Source organism: Phaethon aethereus, assembly GCF_964289735.1.
Source record: "Phaethon aethereus genome assembly, chromosome: 18".
Lineage (NCBI taxonomy): Eukaryota > Metazoa > Chordata > Aves > Phaethontiformes > Phaethontidae > Phaethon > Phaethon aethereus.
Genome location: NC_138594.1, coordinates 13196122 through 13215752, shown reverse-complemented (window position 1 = coordinate 13215752; position 19631 = coordinate 13196122). Strand labels below are relative to the sequence as shown.

General features: G+C 70.7%; 1 protein-coding gene across 1 annotated transcript in view; it reads right to left on the bottom strand.

Moving 5' to 3' along the window:
* The window catches only part of AATK (apoptosis associated tyrosine kinase), a gene marked incomplete at its 5' end in the record, with an annotated part of 21553 nt that extends 3341 nt beyond the window's left edge, over positions 1–18212 (bottom strand). The window contains 11 exons of the mRNA XM_082008143.1: positions 27–1050; positions 1147–1296; positions 1479–1600; positions 2347–2431; positions 3134–3267; positions 3510–3597; positions 4105–4223; positions 4370–4449; positions 5359–5500; positions 6658–6791; positions 18128–18212. Coding sequence (XP_081864269.1) covers positions 27–1050; positions 1147–1296; positions 1479–1600; positions 2347–2431; positions 3134–3267; positions 3510–3597; positions 4105–4223; positions 4370–4449; positions 5359–5500; positions 6658–6791; positions 18128–18212 — 2163 coding nt within the window. The remainder of the gene's footprint in view (positions 1–26; positions 1051–1146; positions 1297–1478; positions 1601–2346; positions 2432–3133; positions 3268–3509; positions 3598–4104; positions 4224–4369; positions 4450–5358; positions 5501–6657; positions 6792–18127) is intronic.
* Positions 18213–19631: the final 1419 nt, after the last annotated feature.

The following is a 19631-nucleotide window of genomic DNA, read 5'->3' as shown; positions in this document are numbered from 1 at the left end:
GGGCTGTCCTCGCCCAGCTCCAGCACCACGCATTCCGGCCGGGCCCCGCTCTGTCCCGGCGGCCGCCCGCCCGGCGGGGCTGCCCGCGGCTCCCCGTACCCCCGGGGGCTGTAGGCGCAGTTCACCGACGGGGAGGCGCCCAGCGGGTCGGCGAAGACGCTGGGCTGGAAGCCGGGGACGGGCCAGTCCTGGCTGCCCGGCTGGGTGGGCTCCTCCTCCAGCAGGTACCTCTCGGCCTCGCGGCCGGGGGACGGCTCGTACCCCCGCGGCTCCTGCCCCGGGCAGGGGTAGGGGTAGTACTCGGCACATTCCCAGGAGCCTTCGCCCGCCGGCGCGTGGCCCAGCAGCGGCTCCATGCTGAGGGATACGGTGGGGCTGCTGTCGGAGTCGTAGGCACCGCCGCTCCGGGCACCCTGGGCTCTCCAGCAGGACGGGGGGCGCGGGGACCCCCGCTCGCCCACGGGGCTGTAGGCGCACATGGCGTAGTCCAGCTCGGCGCTGCCCTCCCCGGGCCCCTCGATGCGGATGTAGTACTCGCTGCTGAGCGAGGGGCTGTGGGCGCCCAGGATGGGCACCACGCCGGGCGCCGGCAGGCCGGGGCAGCCCGCTGGCTTGCACTCGTAGCAGGAGGGCGAGACCCCCAGGCTGAGGTGCCCCGCGGTCATGGCCGGGTAGTAGAGGTCGTGGTAGCGGGCGGCGCTGCTGGGGCTCAGGGACCCCAGGGGCGCCTGGAAGTGCTCGGTCTTGGTGTGCTCCCACTTGTACTCGAAATTGAGGCCGTGGCTGGTTTCCATGACGGTGAGGATGTCGTCCCCGTCCGAGGGGAAGCCGTCGGCCGAGAACTGCTCCAGCAGCGGGAAGGAGGAGAGCTCGGCGCCGTGGTGGCTGGCACTGGCGTTGCCGTTGGGCTTCATGGAGTTCCAGCGCTTCTCGAACTCCTCCTCCGCCTCCGTCGCCCCTTTGGCGCAGAGGTAGGAGAGCAGGAGGTGCACCTCCTCCGCCGTCGGGCGCTGCTCCGGCTGCAGCCAGCAGAACTGCATCACCTCGTACCTGCCGCGGCGAGGGGTGGGGGTCAGCCTCGGCCCCCCGCTCGCCTGGGACGGGGCGGGGGGCAGGATGCGGCCGCAGCCCGGCCCGGGACCTCACCAGCGCTCCGACAGCGACAGCTTCAGCTGGGGCTTGGGCAGCTTGAGCTGCTGCTCCTTGATGGCGTAGGCGAGCACTTGCCGGTCGGAGTAGTGGTCGTAGGGCTGGCTGCCCAGCTCGAACAGCTCCCAGATGGTGACGCCCAGCGACCTGCAGGCAGGGAGGGATGCTGGGGGCACGGGGAGACCCCCACTCCGCTACCGGCTGGCGGCCCCAAAAATGATCCACCCCAACGCGTCCCACCGATGCTGCCCTCGTGCCAGACACCTCCCTCTGCACCCTGCAGCCACCAGCCCACGCAGCCCCCCGCGCGCCCCCCAGGCCCCGCTCACCAGACGTTGCTGGACTTGGTCTGGTCCACGACGAGCAGGTTGCCGTGCACTTCGTCGATGAGCTCGGGCGCGATCCAGCGCAGCGGCACCCACAGCTGGTCGGCCGTCACGAAGTAGTCGTCCTGCCAAGTATGCAGGGTCAGTACGAGAAGAGAACGTCAAACCTACAGGTGAGGGACCGGCCACACCGCGGCAAGAGCTGACCCCGGCCCCGCCACCCCCTGCCCTCCCCGGCCACCCCATGGCGGCGCCCCAGGTCCCCGATCCCCCCAGCTCGTGCTCAGCTCCCTCCGCCCAAGCCTCCAGCCCCAGCCCTGCGGGCTCAGTCCCGCCAGGAGCTGCGGGCAGCCAGGAGCAGGCAGGGCAGCCAGACAGCCGCCGGGCCGATGTGCTGGCAGCTGCCTGCAGGGACCTGGCCAGGGCAGAGGGCCATGTCCTGGCCAGCCCAGGCGCTCACGGGGAGCCCCAGCCGCACCGCGCTCTGCTGGGCAGGGGGCCAGGGCCCCCGGGGGGAGCAAACCCCTGCTTCGTGCTCAGGGGGAGCTGCCGGCCCAGGGGGACAAGCCTGGCAGGGGCTGCCTGGTCCTGGGGCACAGAGAGTCCCCCGCAGGGCGGTCTGCGGGACAGCACCCCCCCTCCGCTGCCCCGGCAAAGCCCAGGGGCCAGGGGCTGCCCCGGCACCGCGGGGGAGGGCAGATGGGGGGCTGGGGGTGCAGGGTGGGGTGTCTGCAGGGCTCGGTGCAGAGCCACGCTGTGCACGGCAGGTCCCGGAGCCCGGCCATGCCCAGCCGGAGCAGCAGCCCCAAGGCAGTGCCGCAGGGTCCCCCCACACAGCACCCAGCCCCCTCCTCCCCCGAACCAGCCTTACTTTGTACTTGCAGTGCGAGAGCCCGTAGTCCCCGATCTTGACGGTCAGGTCGGCGGTGAGCAGGCAGTTCCGCAGGGCCAGATCGCTGCCAAGCAAACCCCGGCAGTCACTGCCACCGCGGGGGGCTGGGGGGCACCCACCGCTCAGGGGCCGAGGGTCTGTGCTCGGGGACCCCCCCTGGGCAGTGCTGCGGCTGGCTGTGGGAGCGGGACGGCTGTACAGTGGCGGGGCCAGCCGTCTCGCTGCCGAACGCTGGGCGTGCCGATAACCAGCCACCAAATGCACAGCAGGAATGGCTGCGCGGCCCCAGCCGCGCCTCCGTCCGTCTGTCCATCCGTCACACGCTGAGCCAAGCAGAAAGCAGGTGTCCCCGGGGCACGGGAGCCCTGGCACGGGGCCGGGCTCCCGGGCGGCTGCTCCAGCCCTGGAGGGGTCGTGCGAACGAGGCGCACACGAGACCCCCGATTGTGGCAGGGCCCACCAAGGCCAGGATGCCTATACGGAATTGCCTCTCCAGCAGAGCCAGGGACCCCGCGTCCCACGGCGCTGGGCACCCTCGTGGGGACCCACCCGCAGAGCCTGGCTTGAGTGGGGAAAGTCCGGTGGCCCCCGAAGGCAGCACACCCCCTCCTCAACAAAATCACTGATGCTGGAGTCTCCATCTGCAACTCACTCAGCACCAGGATATTGTTGGGCAGGAGGAGCAGCAGTGGGGCGGGAACGCCGGTGTCCTGGGGACCCACGCGGCCGGACCCCCCAGCCCCCCCGGTGCGCCAGGCCAGCCTACCTGTGGATGTAGTTGTTCCTGTGCAGGTGCAGGACGCCGCAGGCCACCTCGCACGCCATCCTCTGCAGGCTCAGCGGGTCCGGGGTCATGGCCTCGGCCCCCCGGCAGCTCCGCAGGTACCCCTTCAGGTCACCCTGCAGGGCAGTGCCACTGTCACCCATCCTGGCGCCCGGCTCACCAAGAGGCCTGGCTGTGCCCGGCAGGGCAGAGCACTAGCATGCACCCTGTCCTGCCCTGCCTGCAGCCCTGCCTGCAGCCCTGCCTGCAGCCCTGCCTGCAGCCCTGCAATCCCCTCTGCGGTACTCTGTGGCCAGAGCTCGAGCCCCAGCCCCAGCTCGGGGAGCGGGATGGGACGCGGGGGACGTGCGGGACTCACCAGCGGGCAGAACTCCATCACCAGCAGGTACGGGGTGACCTCGGCGCACTGGGCCAGGCACTGCAGCAGGTTGGTGTGCTGGAGGGCCCTGTGTGAGGCAGGGCAACGGGAGCACGTTGGCACCGCGCCGGCCGGGGGGATGGCAGCAGCCCCTGGGGAACCATCTCCCTGCCTCCTCTGCTGTGCCGGGGGCCAGCGCGGGGAGCGCGGGGAGCGCTGGGAGCGGGTACCAGCACGTCCCAGCGCCCCGGGACGCACCACAAAGGGGCATTTGTTCAGCTCTGCCAGGGCAGGGAGCAGCTCTGCGCCCGCCCCAGCCCCGCTCTGCCCATGACCTCACCGCAGCCCACCACGCCGTGGCCAGCAGCTCCCGCTCAGCCCTTGTCCTGCCGCAATGAGGCCCAGGGAGACGGGCCATGGGGCCGGGACAGAGCCGTGTTGCCCAGGGAGCTCGGCCAGGCACCTCCATGGGGCAGCCAGGGCTCTGCTCGGCAGCCAAACGGGGCACAGAGGGGGCCAGGCACCGTCTGCCAGCACCCCCGCTCCCGGCTGTGCCTGGTGCAGCAGCGGCACTGCGGAGTGATGCCGGACGTACCTGTATGGCTGCGCTTCCTCCAGGAACTGCATCTGGTCCTGCACGCTGGCGCTCGCCTTCAGCTCCTTCACCACCACCTGGGTGCTGCTGATGCCCGAGTTCACCTCCCCCAGGAACACCTGGGGTGAGGGACAGGCTCGTCCCCTCCGTCCTCACCGCGTGCCCCGCGCCTCACCCCAAACCCCGTCTCGCGCAGCCCCGGCCCCGCAGCCAGCGTCCCAACGGCGCGTCCCCGGGCGACCCCGCGCCCGCCCCTGCCGCTCACCTTGCCGAACCAGCCGTGCCCGATCTCCTTCAGGTAGAGCAGGCTCTGCCGCCCCAGGTCCGCCGACTTGAGGAGCTGCACTGTAACAGAGCACATCCAGCTGCCCGCGCGCCCGCCTGCCCGCCCGCCCGCCCGCCCAGCCTGCCTGCGTTACCCGCCGGTCCTGGCCGAGCCCCAGCGTCCCCACCGTGCCAGCCGGCGCCAGGCCCTGCACCGCCCCGGGGGGCTCCGGAGCAGCCCCCACAGCAGCCGTGCCCAGGCACCCTGCAGCCAGGGCATCCTCCTGTCCGGGCATCCTCCCACAGCGGTGCCGGCTGGGGGATGCGGGGCACCAGTGTCCCCAAATTGGGTGGCAGTGGCGATTGGAGGACGCTGGCTCCCTGCCCCTTCTCCTCAGGGCCCAGGGAGAGCGAAGCCGAGCCCAGCGGGAGCTTTGACATTTAGCCCCTTCCCGGCCCCCCGCCCGGCACAGGTCCTGCCCCTCGGGCACCCATGCCAAGGGCGGGCAGCAATGGGGCCATTGTTGGGCTGTGCCGCGCCGCCTCGCACCACGCCGGCCCCGCCACACTGCTGCCATTCTCCGGGCGGGGAGCGACGCTGGGCGGGAGGGGGCCGCAGCCGGGCACCCCCCACATTCCTCTCCCACTCACGGGCTTGTTTACACGGGACCGGGGCTCGCGGGTGTCGCAGTTCGGGGCGGCCGTGTCCCGTCCCACCCCGGCGCGGTGCGCGCTGCTCCCCGGGCTGGTGCCACGCGCGGGGCTGGGGACAGGCCACCGGGGACCCTTGCACAGAGGGACAGCGGCAGCGCTCCCCTGACCCCGACCCAGAGCTGCTGCCGCCAGAGCCGGGGCTGGGCTGGGGCCACCCCTCCTGAGCAGGGGGGACCTCACCCCACTGCCCCCTCCCCAGCCCGGTGATGCGCGGCCCCCAGCCGCGGCACACGGAGGGTCCCGCACGGACCGGCGCCCGCCCCCACCCTGGCTTACCTGAGCGCCCCGGCTGCTTGGCCATGGGCAGGGAGACCTTGGTGAGGGGCAGCACGTAGACCTCGGGGCCATGCTGGGGGGCAGGCGAGCCCTGGGCCGAGAGCTCCGTCACGTAGTCGTCCCCCTCGGCGTTCTCAAACTCCTGGGCCGGGGGGCGCGCGGGGGGGCACACACCGAGCAGAGACAACTGACCCTGCGGGTTCCCCGCTGCTGGCAGCCTGCCCCGCGCACCCCCCCGCCCGCTGCCCCGACGGGCTCACCCGCGCCCCACGCACCGCACACCCCCAGGCACGAGGACCCCGAGACCACCCTCCCGGCGCGCAGCCCTGCCTGCACCCCGACGGCAGAGCCCCCCTGGCCCTGGGGCAGGCACCCACTCCCCACCGCCCTGGCACCCCGTCCCATTACCTGGCTGTGCCGCCCCGCCAGCCCCCGGCTCCTGAAAGCCGCCTGGGCGAGCAGGTAGGCGATGGTGAGCATCTCGCCCTGCCCAGCCCTGCCTCATGGTGCTGCCAAGCCCACCGGCAGCGCTGCCCCACGACGTGCCATGCACCGCGACCCGCCGGACACGGGCGGCAGCCGGCCTCGGCCGCGCGCCCCTATATAGCCATCGCGGGGGCACGAGGGGGCTCATTGTTCCCCTCCGGCGTGGCGAGGTGCTCCGGCCGGTGTGGGACGGTTACACAACGGCCCAGCGTGTCCCCTCTCCCCGCATGACCCCCTCCCGCCGCGGGCGCCACAAGCCTCCACAAAAATCCCAGCAATTAGGGAAAAACCGTTTCTCGGCACATTCTGTGCCTGTGAGGTCAGGGTGCCTCCCACCCCCGGGGGCGTGCGGGTGGGACTGCCGCGGCCCTTAACCATGCCGTGGCCTGGCCCCGCACAGAGCCGGAGCGTGGATAGGTCAGGATACGGCCTGCAGTGGTGCTGAGCCACGCAGCAGCCAGGCTCCGCGCAGAGCCGGGAGCCTGGCTGGGTCAGGCTGTGACCCATAGTGATGCTGAGCCCCACAGATCCAGGCTCTGCAGAGCAGGGAGCTTGGCTGGGTCAGGATACGACCTGCAGTGATGCTGAGCCCTGGCAGCACCCTGGCGGGCAGGGGGGCTCAGCTCCCCCTGAGTAACGCTATCCTGGGCCAGGACACATCCTGCACCGGTGCTGGGGCTGGCAGCACCAGGGGATCCTGCACGGGGATCCCGCGGACGCCTCCATCCTTCGCTGCGCTCCCGGAGAGAAGCCCCCCAGCCCCAGGGCACGTCTGGGCTGGGGAGACCCCCAGCCCCCACGTCCCCAGCTCACCTTGAAGCCGATATCCCCCTTCTTGCAGCACAGGCAGGCCAACATGAGGAAGATGAAGGTGAAGAGCCCCGAGAAGGAAACGGCCACGACGGCCAGCGAGGAGGACCAGGAGAGCTCGCTAAGGGGGGTGCCGTCTGCGGGGACAGGAGGGGCGCGGGCTCAGGGCAGGGGGTGGGGGCCACCAGGGAGGGGGGGCTTGCCCGGGCTGGGGTCACGGGATGTGGGGCCCACACTGGGGCTCACAGGGGCTTTGGCAGGGAGCACTTGGGGGGAGTGGGGGTCCCAGCACCGCTGCACCCCCTTTGCTGGCCCAGCTCGTGGCCAGGATGTGTGGGGAGCCCAGGAGAGACCCCAGAGCCGGGGCAGGTCCCTGCACGGAGGGGGCCGGGGCACAGTCCCCACAGATGCAGGGTGGCAATGACACCCCATGAAGAGGAGCCGCACTGGCTCGGGGGTCCCAAGCACCCCCGCCCAGCCGAGCCCGGCCCCGGGGTTTGCCCTCCGGCATGTTTGGAAGCGGCAGCTGCAGCAGCAGCCCCGGGCGAGGCGGCGTCCCGAGGCCGGCCGGACGCTGCGCCCGCGGGCGCCGGGAGGACGGGAACCCGGTCCCCAGTGCCCGAGCATAGCCGGCTCCTGAACCGTCCCGTCCGTGGGGCTCGGAGATGAGATCCCCCAGGGGAAGGGTCTGCTGTAGACCCGCCAGCACTGCCGGGAGCCCCCGGCCCGGCACGGGGCAGACCCTGCTGCCCCTGAGACTGGCAGCTCTGCCTCGGCCCCACACTGTCCCGCCTGCAAGCACCCCAGGGCAAACTGCAGCTCCTGCCCGTGAGCCCCACACCGGCTCTGGGCCCCAGGCACCAACACACCCCAAATCTGGCACCCGCCACCCCGCTCCAGCTCGCGCCGTGGCTGCGTGTCCCCTCGGGGTGGCAGGGAGCACGGTGGTGGCCGTGGCCCAGCTGCGTGTCCCCCCGCTGCCGGCTGCAGCTGCCACATTACTATTCTGCCCAGGGCCTGCCGGAACAACCGGCCCGATTGTGGTGGGAGGAAGCCGGAAGGCCACGGCACTGCCAGCAGAGTCGGCCTCACCAGGGACCCGCACGCAGCCCCGCAGCCACGAGGCAGTGCCCAGCGCAGTGCCCTCCCTGCAGGACACCGGGGCTGGGACGGGTGCCCTGCACGAACCCACGGTCCCGCTCAGCCGTAACCCCTGGCCCAAACCCCCGTCCAGCGCCACGGTCCCTCCCCAGGCCACCAGGAGCGGTGCCGAGCCCCTCGGGGATGCTCATGGCGCACACGCGGCTCCTGCGCATGGACCACGGGGCATCGCCCCATCGCCGGCCCCGTGCCCTGACCACGCTGCCCCTCTGCTGCTGCCCGCACCGGAGGCTCAACGCTGCGCTGCCAGCTCCCGTGTGTCCTTGAGAAAGGCACCTGAAGGGCACGGAGGGTCTCGGGGAAGGTCCTGCCGCCCCGGTGGGAGCTGGCAGCACACGGCTGCTCCCAGCACTGCCCGGCACTGTGCAGAGGGGGCACGGAGTGCCTCGGCTCTCGGCACCGTGGTGAGCAGATGCACCGGCCCTGTGTGCTCTGGCACAGCCCTGGCCATGCCAAACTCTTTGCCGGCACTCGTGAAGGAGCTCAAGAGCCATCTTCTAAGGCTTGTGGATGCAAAGCCGAACCTGGGAGGAGCGGGGGGGTGGCATTCCCCCTCCTTTCAGCTGGTTTCCATGGTGAACACACTTTGTACCGCGAATGTCACCATTTTCCCTGGGTAGTGGGACAGCAACAGAGAAAATGACTCACTGAAAAGAGCCTTTTGAACATCAACGGGGAGCAGAGCGTGGCGACAGAAGCCTTTCCAACAGGGACTGTCAGCTGAGCCGCCCCTGGGCCGCAGCGCGGGACTGGAGCTTTGCAAACGAACCAACAAGCCGGTGAGGTCTGGCTGGTCCTGCCTCAGTTTCCCCACCTGCGCAACCAGCGACCTCGGAGCCGTGACCAGCCCAGCCTGGGCAGAGGGGCACCACCACCACCATGACCCACCGCCACCCTCCAGCTGCCCGTAACCGCAGCACAGGCGTTGGGTATGGCGATGAGAAATACGGCATCATTTCAGAGGTCAAATGCTCCCAAAATCAGGTCGAATGCACCTACAGCGGCAGCTGCCAGAGCACCAGCGTGCAGGGAGCACCAGGACACAAGGAACACTGGGACACAGGGAGCACCAGGACACAAGGAACACTGGGGCGCAGGGAGCATGAAGGACCCCAGGGCTCTCAAGAGAAGTCGGGGGCCCATCGCATCTTGCACCCCATCCTGAGGCTCTGCCCCCAGCTATCCCACGAGCAGGGTCCCCTGGCACAGCCCCCTGCCCTCCTCCAGCCTTGGCACTTGGTGCCAAACCTGAGGCCGCCTTCCGGCAGCCTGCTCAGATGTCCACCCGCCACGATGGCCTCTGGGTCAAGGCCAGGGTGCTTGGAGATGGCCTGAGCGAAGCAGGGGTGCAGGTGGGCGCACACAGTACGGTAGCAGCGCTGGTGAGGCGGGGGGGGCAGCACCCCACGGCTGAGCCCTGCACACCGCGCCAGCACAGGCACCCCAGCAGGACTGGGACCCCTGCGCAGCCCTGCCTGCCACCATCACACACCCCCCCCCGCCCAGCCATGGGGCTCCCGTTGGACTCCTCCAGCTGCTGCTCTGCACTGCTCCCCCCACACCACACTGCGCATGCAGAGCCAGCCTCGCCACGGGGGTCAGCTGAGAACGGCCGGCTCGGTGCATCCTCCAGCCTGCCTCACTCAGGCAGCCCGCAGCACCCAGGGCCAGCCCAGGCCAGCGACCTGGCCGGCAGCGGGGCCAGACGCACCCGGCTGCCTGCAAGCCAGGCAACACCGACCCCTCGCCCCGGCCAGCCCTGCGGCGTGGGGACAGGCGGGGGGCAGGGGCGAGGCCACAGCCCCAGCCCCAGGGACACCAGCCCCGGGCCCAGCCCCGGCAAACGGGAGCAGGACGGCAGCAAAGAGAGACCGGGGATGCCGGGCGCAGCAGGGTGCAGCGGGGTGCAGCGGGGTGCGGCGGAGCACAGGGGGGTGCAGCGGAGTGCGGCGGGGCCACGCGCTGCCCTCCCACCCCACGGAGCCGCCGCCGCGCACCCCGCAGCTGGCAGAGCCCTGCCCAGCGCTGCCTGCACCCCCCAGCCTGTTGCGCTGCCCACCCGGCCGGGGTCGCAGCCCCCCGGACGCCGGTGCCTGACGGGAACGGGCGAAGGCCGGGGGGGGGGCGCGGGGGCCCGGCCCTGCCGCCCGCTCGGCCCTTCCCGGCGCCTTTGCTGACTCACGGTTGCCGGGAGCCCGCGGCCGTGCCGGGCCGCCGCCGGGCCGGGGCGATGCCGCGGCCGCCGCCCGTCGCTGCCCGGCGGCGGCGGCTGACGTGTGCGGAAGGGACGAGCCCGCGGCTCCCGCAGAGCGAAGCAGCCCCGGGCAGGCGGCACCCGGCCCCTGCCCGCGCGGGGACGGGCAGGGCTGCGCAGCTCCCCCCCGAGCAGGCAGGGCGGAGAGCGGCGGGGCACCGGGCACGCCGTGCCCCCCGCTGCCGCCTGCCTCTCGCGGCAGGACCCGGTGCCACAGCCCGTGCCTCAGTTTCCCCACCTGTAAGTCACAGAGAGCGGCCGCCCCCGGGACCGCACGGCGGGCTGAGAGCTCGCGGGGCGTCCGGGAGGCACCGGATGCTCCGCCGCCCCGGCAGCACGGTCTGCACATCTCCCCCTGCCCCCTCGCCGCCCCACGGCGGCTCCCACCCAACGCCATGAACCGGCTGGGTCCTGCACCCCAGGGTGCAGCCTCCTGGGCCAGGCTGGAGCGCCCTGCAGCAGGTGCCCCGCTGGGAGAGGCTGGATTTGGGCAGGGAGCAGGGCTGGATTCGGGCAGGGAGCAGGGCTGGATTCGGGCAGGGGGCAGGGATGGATTCGGGCAGGGGGCAGGGATGGATTCGGGCAGGGAGCAGGGCAGGATTCGGGCAGGGAGCAGGGCAGGATTCGGGCAGGGAGCAGGGCAGGATTCGGGCAGGGAGCAGGGCAGGATTCGGGCAGGGATGGATCTGGACACTCAGCACCCATCGGCACCGCCAGCCGCGGGCTCAGCACCCCCCTGCCCCGGCAGCTCTCCCAGCACAGACGCGGCCCTGGGAACCTCTTAATCCCCAGGTCCATGGGCAGCTTCCAGAAAAGCAATTTTACACCCCACAGGATGAGCGCTCTGCTCACCCATATGCATCCAGGCGGCAAGAAACCGCCCGCTGCCACTTCGCACGCAAACGCGAGGCTGCTCCTCACAGTCTGTCTGCAGCTCCAGAGGGAAACTGAGGCACTGGGAAGCTGGGCAGCGGGGAAGGAGCGGGACGGCCCCGGCTGCGGCACTGGATCCTGGATCCCTCCCTGCCAGGAGCAGGGAGCCGGGTCGGGGCTAGCACTACCAACCGGTGCCACCCGGGAGCCCGGCACAGAGCCGGTACCCGCAGCATCCTCCACCGAGACGCCACGGGAGCTACGCATCCCCTCGCAGCGGCCAGCCAAAACCGGGGCGCAAGGAAGCAGCACCCTGTACCCCCCAGCCCTGGAGACCTTCTCCCACCAGAAACAGCCAGAGCCATTTGGGCAACTTCTCCGGTGATTACCAGATCGGTTAATTTTAAACGCAAGGCACGCCTTGTTAATCTGTTCTCCTTATGTATCTCTTCATGTGGGCTTACTTAACCAATGCAGAAGTATTTTAAAAGGATTGATTCTTGCCTCTTAATTCTGTTTTTATCATCTTGGGATGAATTAGCAGTAAAAAAAAAAAAAAAAAGGAAAATAAAAAAAGATCGTCCATCATTTTCTAACGTGATGAAACAAAAATTAGGACTGTAGTAAGTATACAGGCCAAGCCGCATCATTGTTGTGCATACACCAAGCGTGTCAGCCTGATTAGAAACAAAAAACGAAGTTCCTCCATCAAAGCCTGCCCTGCTGCAGAGCCGGGTTCCCAGCCAGCACAGCCCAACCGCGATTAACTTTCTCCATTTTCTGAGAAAATAACAATATACAAAAAAGCATGCAAAGCAAGATCCAGTTGCTTATTTAGACCAAATTCTCGTGCTTGGTGTTTTAAATCGGGTCTGAATCGGGCGCTGTGATGCCTCCCGCGCCGGCAGGGATGCTATGGCTGCATCACAGCAAACCCGCCGTCCCGAGGGACGGGGAGCGACCTCTCAGCACCCACTCTTCCCCTGCCCACGCCCCAGCAGGGACCCCACCAGCCCCATGCCGGGAGCGGTGCCGGGAGTGATGCCGGCAGCCGGGGCTGCCTGCGAGCATGGCATCGCTGTCCCGCCGCCGGCAGCGTACGGCACCGGCCGAGACGAGGCTCTCGCCAACGGGCAGAGCAGCGTTTATGTAACAGCGGGAGCGCGGCAGCGCCGAGCAGGGCAGCCTATTTTTATCAGAAATGCTCGGCGGCGTTATGAAATGAGGAGCTTTGGCTGCAAAGCGGAGCGGCGGAGGAGCAGGGCCCCGCGCAGGAGGCGGTTGAGGGGCGAGCGGGCAGGGGGACGCTCCACGGGGCAGGCAGAGACCCGGGCACGGGCTCTGCCCCCACCACAGGGCACCCCTCCCTGCCATCGAGACTTGAACTCCCCGGGAGCTCCCCTCGCGCCCCACACCCCAGAGCCGCGCGGTGCCGTCGCCGTGAGGACTGCCGAGCGCCCAGCAGCAGCCAAGGGCACCCAAAAGCCGCCCAGGTGGATTGGGCAGGGCGTGCGGAGGGGATGCCGGGGATCGCCGGCAAGGGGCTCCTCCACGGCTGCTGCAGCCACGGTGCCGGCAGAGCGGGAGGCGGCCAGAGCCGCGGTGGCCAGTCCTGGCCCTAAGCATGTGCCCAGGGCCCTGCATGGCTCTGCCAGGGCACAGCAGCTGGGCACAGCGTCCACCCCGTGCTGCCAGGGCCGCCCACCCGGGTGGGTGTCGGGGAGACCCCCGCTCCCAGGCAGCTGCCAGGGCGTCCCCCACCGCAGCCCTGGCAGGCCGGCACAGCCCAGACCCCGGCTGCCCCGGCCCGCGGCGCGGCAGGGAGTGGGGCCCAGCATCGAGGACGCTCGGGGCACGAACCGGGGGGATGCTTGGCACCAGCCAGCCTAACACCCCCCGGCAGCCCCGCGGCGCCCAGATCACCCGTCACCCACACGCACGGGAACACACAGACCGGGGAGCCCCGAAAAAAACCCGACTTTGCCGTAGCGATGGCGACGGGGGAGACCCGAGGGCGGGAGCAGGTCTCAGCCCTGCTCCCAAACACCCGCCTGGGGTGCAGCCACCGCAGCTGAGGAGCAGGCGAGCGCCGGGAGGAGCACCCAACCGCACAAGTATTTCGGAAAGACAAAGGGCTGCGCAGGCCGACGTGGCGGCCCGGCGGCGGTTCACCCCGGCACAGCCGGGAAGGAGCCTGGGAGCATCCATGGGAGAGCCGCTCCCTGCCCAGCCGGGCGGGCAGCACTGCTCCATTTACTGCCTTTGCCTACGCTGGAATTTTCCTTCGCTCCGTAATTAAAACAAACCGCTTTAACACGGCTGCTGGCACCAGGCTGCGGAGGAAGACGCTGGCTGCAGCTGGCAGAAGGGAAGGGAGGGGAAGCGAGACCCCCCAACGCTCGCTGCCTTCGGCCCGGGATGGGGGACGGCGGCTCTGTAGGAAATCCTGGACCTGCTCCCCTTGCTCCGGTGCCGAGCCGTCCCACACCCGCCAGCCCTGCACCCTCTCCATCCCTCGGCCAGCCCCAAGCGCCACCACGAGCCGTGTCCCAGCTCCGGCACAAGCCGGGATGCTCCCCGGCCGCCCCGTGCCCCCGGCCGTCAGGCAGGGCTGGAGCGGCTCTTAGAGCTCAGCCGACGGCAAATGATATTATGGCAGTAATTGCCCTAAGACGGCTGCTCCGCGGATGCTTCCCCGGGCTGTCAGGGGGATTAATGCCCAGAGGAGATTTATTTTCCTGCCACGGGGCACGCTGAGTCAGCACAGCTCGGCTCCTCTCCGTGCCAGCCCCTTCACCCTCCAGCCCCATGCCGAGCCGCGTCCCCGCAGGCTCCCTCTTGCTCAGCCCACCCCGACGGGCAAAGCCCCACCAGGGACATGCCGGGGCGTTTGCCAGGGCAGGAGCAGTCGGAGACGAGCGGAGCCCCCGAGCGGCTGCAGGGCACGGCCGGGACCGCCACCCCACCATCCCGGGCAGCGGGTCCCGGCACCTCCGCGCTCACCGAGTCGGTGCGGCACAGGCTAGAAACAGGCTCAGTCACGGGACGAGAGTGGCCCAACAGCCCCTTTGACCCGAGCGCAGGAGCCGCCAGGCCTGGCCGGGGTTTTCCAGCCCAGGGAAGCAGCGGGATGGCGAGGCAAAACCTGGGAAGCGCGAGTCGCCCGCTCTGCCTGCCCTGGCCGCAGGCAGCCAGGACCGGGCAGGCCCCCAGCTAAACGCAGACCCCCCAGCTGGATGCAACCCCCCCGCTAAATGCAGCCCCCCTCGTGTCGGCAGGAAGGATGCGGCCGTGCAGGCAGGAGCACCGCGCAGCCCCCCGCCGCAGCCCCGAGCCGGGCAGCGCGCTGGCGGTGCCGTTCCTGCCCCACGTCCCCCGGCGCCGCCAGGGCAGCAAGGCTCGGGCCGAGGCAGGCCGCGCGGCACGGCGAGGCGGGCACCGCAGCCCTGCTCCGGCCGGGAGCACGCGGTGCCGCGGCGGGCAGAGCCCACGGGCTGCTCTGGCACATGGCATCCCATGGAGGGCTGGGAGCGCCGGGCAGGGAGCCCGTGAGTCACAGCCCGCTGCCCCCGGGGAGCGCGGAGCCCTTTCAACCCCGGCGTATTAATTTCTCCTAATTGGCTTTGACAGGGATCCGTATCGCCATCCAGAACGCAATCGCCCGTGTGCGCGGGGCGGGGGAGCGGGGAGGGAGCAGCACGCGGAGGGAGGGAAGGAGGGGAGAAGGGGGGAGCGAAGCGGCACCCCCGGGGAGCGGCGCTGCCGGCTGCCTGGATCCGTGCCCCCCGCCGAGCGGGACCCAGCTGCCCTGCGGCGCTGCAGTGCTGCGCCGACGCCGTTTCCCACGGCAGCCCAGCTGCCAGGCTCTGCCGGCGCAGGGGGCTCGCCGCCCCGCCGCTGCCCACCCCCGGCACCCCCGCAGGCACCGGGATTCTCCCCCTGCCCGTGTGCCCGGCTCCTGCAGCCCGCCAGCCCGGACAGACGGACAGGCCCCGCGCCGCTGGCACCTCCTGCGCACTGGGTCCTCGTGGGAAACGTGTCGCCGACTACGGTGCTGCCCCGGCCGCGCAGGGCGTTGCGCCTCCCCATAGCCGCCGCCTTCCTCTCCTGCCCCAGGAGCTCGCACCTCCCTGCCCCAAATCCCCCCTTTGCGCCCAGCCCCAGGGCACCCTCCCCTGTCCTCCCCCGGCATCGCCAGCAGCCAGCGATGCCAGGGAGCACAGGGGGTGCCCAGTCCCGGGTTTGGGCTGCCGGGGTCTTTTTGGGTGCTACGGCCCTTTGCCACCGCGGTCCCCCAAGTCCCTTCCCATGCCCGTGCCAGGAGCGGACGGTGAGGCCGGACACGGGATGTGCTGCCAGAACACCAGCACAGTCGAGCTGCTGCCGCGTGGCCTGGAGAGAGGACGGCAGCACGTGCCAGCCGGGACCAAAAACACAGGGCTGGGGGGACCCCCTGCGCTCCCTCGGCCTCAACCCCCCATCGTTCCCCAGTGCCTCGAGCCCCAGCTGACCCCAGCGTGGGTGCGCTGCCCCGGCACACAACCCCCCCAGAACACAGGGCACAGGAGCAGGGTCCCGCAGCCAGAGCAGGGAGTGGCAACGCCGCAGCCACCGGCAACCAGTGACACCTCGCCAGCCACCGCGGGATGGGGAGAAGGGCTGGGGCAGCCGAGGGGAGGAAAAAAAGGGGAAGAAGCAAAAGGTGAGGGGAGAGGGGACGTTTCTCACGATTTCAAAATGCGCTCCTGGGCCTGAGATGGGGAAGTGCAGGCTGGGAGAGGGGAAGGCAGCTGGGGCAGGCAGGGCAGGCAGGGCAGGCAGGGCAGGCAGCGGGGTGAAGAGGGGAACAGCCCTTTTCCCAGCTGGGGCTGGGACAGAGACGTCCTCGTGTCCCCGAGCAGCTGCCACTGGCTTCACTGCGAGAGGACGGGGTGCCATTGACCCCAAAGCAAACCACTGCTCCGGTGACAAAGGGGACGCGGCACTTCTGCCTGGTGCCTCCAAGCGGGCGCCTGCTTGGCCGGGCTGCGGCAGGTCACGGCACTTCCAGGGAAGGGAGTGGGCTCCCAATTCCCACCGGAAGCCTGGGAGATCCAGGCTACAGGTTGGGGCAGGCGGCATGGCGGAGCCTCTTGCCGGCGGGGCGGTCAGTGCTCCACCGGTAGCTCCGGTGCTCCGTGCACCACACGGGAGCATCTCTGGGTCTGGCCTGCGGGTGGGCAAAGCAAGACAGGAACCACGAGGGAGCCATGAGAGACCCCCCCACAGCCCCCGGCACTGGGAGCAAATGCCCGGCGTGGGCACATTGGACAGCTGAGCCGAGCAGCCCCACCAAAAAGAGACGGTGAGGCCGGAGCACGGGCTGCTGCGGTTGTCGCATCCCCTCGGCACCTCCATCCCAGGTGACGCCGCTGTCGCCATTCCCTGCTGCCAGCTCAGCCCACGGGCCAGCCCCGGCAGCTGCGGCTTCCCACCGTCCCTCTCCGGGGAACGCAGGGACACGGGGCCGGGAGTGTCTCTGCTCCCCTCGGCAGAGCCAGAGCCCCCGCGCCCGGCCCGGGCCCTGGCCGCGGTGCCGCCGTGCCCTGCAAAGCGCTTCCTCCTCTTCCACGCTGGCACAAGCAAGCCCCAGGGAAACTGGGCTGGCGTGGGCGGCCGGCGATGCCGCGCAGGCAGGAGGTGCTGCCACACGGACAAAATCAACAAAGCCGTGAAATAGAGAATATGGTTTGTTCCCCCCTTTAATTCCTCTCCCTGCCAGTAACCGTGGGTGGCAGCCGTGCGGCGGCAGCCGAGCCCTGGGCCCGGGCGCGCGGCAGCACGGCAACGGGCAGCGGTGGAAACCTTCTTGCAGAAGGATTTTTAAATCAAACATGCCCTGCAAATCCCCAGGTTGATGGGATTAGCACGGCAAATGCGGCGCCTCACGAAAACCCAGAGAAAAATCACACTGGAGGCTGAGGACAGTAAACAGCTCCGCTCCCAGCGCTACCGCGTTTTAGATGCAAATACAGAGGTTTCCTCCTGAACAGAAATAAATACCGAGCGGGCTGGGGACAAAGTCTCCAACAACGGGGATGTGGTTTGGTGAGTCCCGGCGTGGTTCATTTTTAAATCCCTCCACGGATCCAGGCCGTCCGCAGCCGCCAGACCCAGGGCCAGGAGAGCAGCGTGCCACGAAGGAAGGAGGGACCAGGAGCCCGGCTGGGAGGGATGTAGGAGCCCGGCACTGACAGCCAGAGTCTCCACCGCCACCGTTCATCTCCTTCGCGGTGATGGAGGTGGCGACGGGAGAAGCGCGGGAGCCGCGGCACCGCCGCTCGGCTGCCGGACCCCGACACGCATCTTCCCCCGTTTGGTAAACAAAGGGCCGGTGTCGAGCGCACCGCCGGTCCCACCGGACGTTCCCACGCCTCGCCAGGGCTTCCCGCCTCGGCGGCCGCTGCGTGGGCAGCGGGTCCCGCGCACGAGGGGCTCCCGGCGCCCCGCGCGGGTGCGATGCCCGCAGCGGGAGGGACGCGGGGCGAGAGGCGGCTGCCGGCGCTTGGCGGCCGAGGAGCGGGACGTTCGGAGTCGTAGAGAGGAGAGGGGGAGGCTGCTGCGGCAGCAGCCCCAAAACGCGCACACAAAAGCCAGCCCCTGCTCTTGCTCCCGCGTCTGCGGCATCTTCCTGCAGCTGCGACGAGGCCGTCACGCCGCGCCTTACATAACAGCCTGCGCCCCAAAACACCCGCGCCCCGACCCCCGTCCGCTCGCCGAGCCCCGCCGGCTCTCCCAGCCCAAGGGGCGACCACGAGCCCCCCAGCCGGCGGGCAGGCGGGCGGGCAGGCGGGCGTCCCGGGCAGCCGGGGGCTCAGCCCCTCAGCCCCTGCCTCCCTCCCACCGTCCCACCGCTCCTCCAGCGGCAGCGCAGCCCCCGCGTCCCTCCGCGCGCTCCGGGGCACGAAGCGCCGCCGCCGCCGCCGCCCCGGGGGGCTCGGCGCGGCCCGACCGGCGGGTGGGCTCCGGGGGGCAGAGCCGGGCGCCCGTGGGGTGACATTTCACGGCGCAGAGGGCGGGGGGATGCCGGGCTCCCGGCGCGGCACGGGCAGCCGGAGCCGAGCGGGGACCGCGGCGGCGGGGCGCGGGGGGGGGGCTGCGCGGGAGGGAACCCCGGGGCGGCGGCGGGGGGGCTGCGGCACTCACCGGGGTCGAAGTGGGAGCTGAAGGCGAGGCTGGGGCTGAGGAAAGCGGCCGACATGGCAGCGGCGGCGGCGGCGAGGCGGCCCATGGCGCGGCGGCGGCGGGAGCCTCACGGCCGCCGGCTGCCGCTGGCCCCGCGCTGGGCACGGCGGCGGCGGCGGCGGCGGCGGCGGCGGCGGCGGCGGCGGCTCCTCCTCCATGGCGGCCGCCGCGGCCCCGCGCCCCGTGTCCCGGGGAGGGGCCGCGCCGCCGCCGCCGAGGAGCGGGCTCCGGCGGGCGGGGGGCGGCAGGTGGCGGAGCCGCAGCCCCCGGGACCCGCCGCCGCCCCCGCGCGGCCCGGACGGGGCGGACGGGGCCCCCTGGGACCGGCGCCGGGACCCCCCCCTCGGGAGCAGCCGCCCCCCGGCCCCGCGGAGCTGCTCCGGTGCTGACCCGCCCCGGGCACCGCCGGCTTCCCGGGACCGGGGGTGGGGACCAGGGACGGGACAGACGGCCCTGCCCCCCAGCCAGGCCCACACAGCCCCCCCCGGCACAGTCCTGCACCCCACGTTCCGACCCCGTGCCCCGGCTGCGCAGCCCCTGCACCCCGTCCCCGCAGCCACAGCCCCATGCACCAGCACCGGCTCAGCCCCCAGCCCGTGGCGGGGGCAGCGGAGCCCCCCGACAGCACCTCGCAAAGCCAGCCAGGCCGCCCGCAGTGTGGGGGCCCCGTCGGGCTGGGGGGCTGCCCCACTGTGGGGCCGCGCAGCTCAGCCTCATGTGCTCGACGCCGCAGCCCTGGCACGTGGCACTGCGCCCTTCAGCCCCGGGAGCCTCTGAAAACTGGACGGTCCCGATGCCCTGGCAGGGAACAGCCTGCGGCTTCGCCCACGGCCCCGGGCAGCTCCCGACCAGCTCCCTGGCAAAACTGCGGCAGCAGCCGCTCACCGAGCCCACCCAGCCCCAGAAAGCAGCCAGGACCCAGGTTGGACTTTCTTTGTGGTCATGGTGGGACAGGCCTGGCCCAGCCCCGGGAGCCCCCACCCAGGAGCCACCGCTGCGGGACATCGGCCCAACCGCGCAGGGCTCAGCCCTAAGCACGGGGCTCACACTTCCCCACAGTCGGTTTTAATATTTAAAGCCAAATTTTGCGTACACAATTAATTTTTTACAAGACTTCAAGCTTGCAAAGAACACCACGCTGCACATGTCACGTCGCCGCAAATAGATACAGGGCTGGAAAAATTACAGACTGCTGGGAGAATAAACACGCTCCCGTCAGCCGGAGCCAGCTCGCTTCTCCCCAGCCTCCACGTTTCGCTGCTCCGGAGCAGCTCGGACCCGCACGGCCCCGAGGTCCCTCTGCAAGGGGTAGCGGGGGACCACTGAACCCTTCATCGCTCGTTTTGCTTTTCATGACCCCCGGCCATGGCACAGCCCACAGGCTGTCCCCGCCAGCCACCCCCCATGTCCCCGGTCCATCCTGGTCATGCAACGGGCCGTGCCCCCGCGCGCCTGCTCAGCGCAG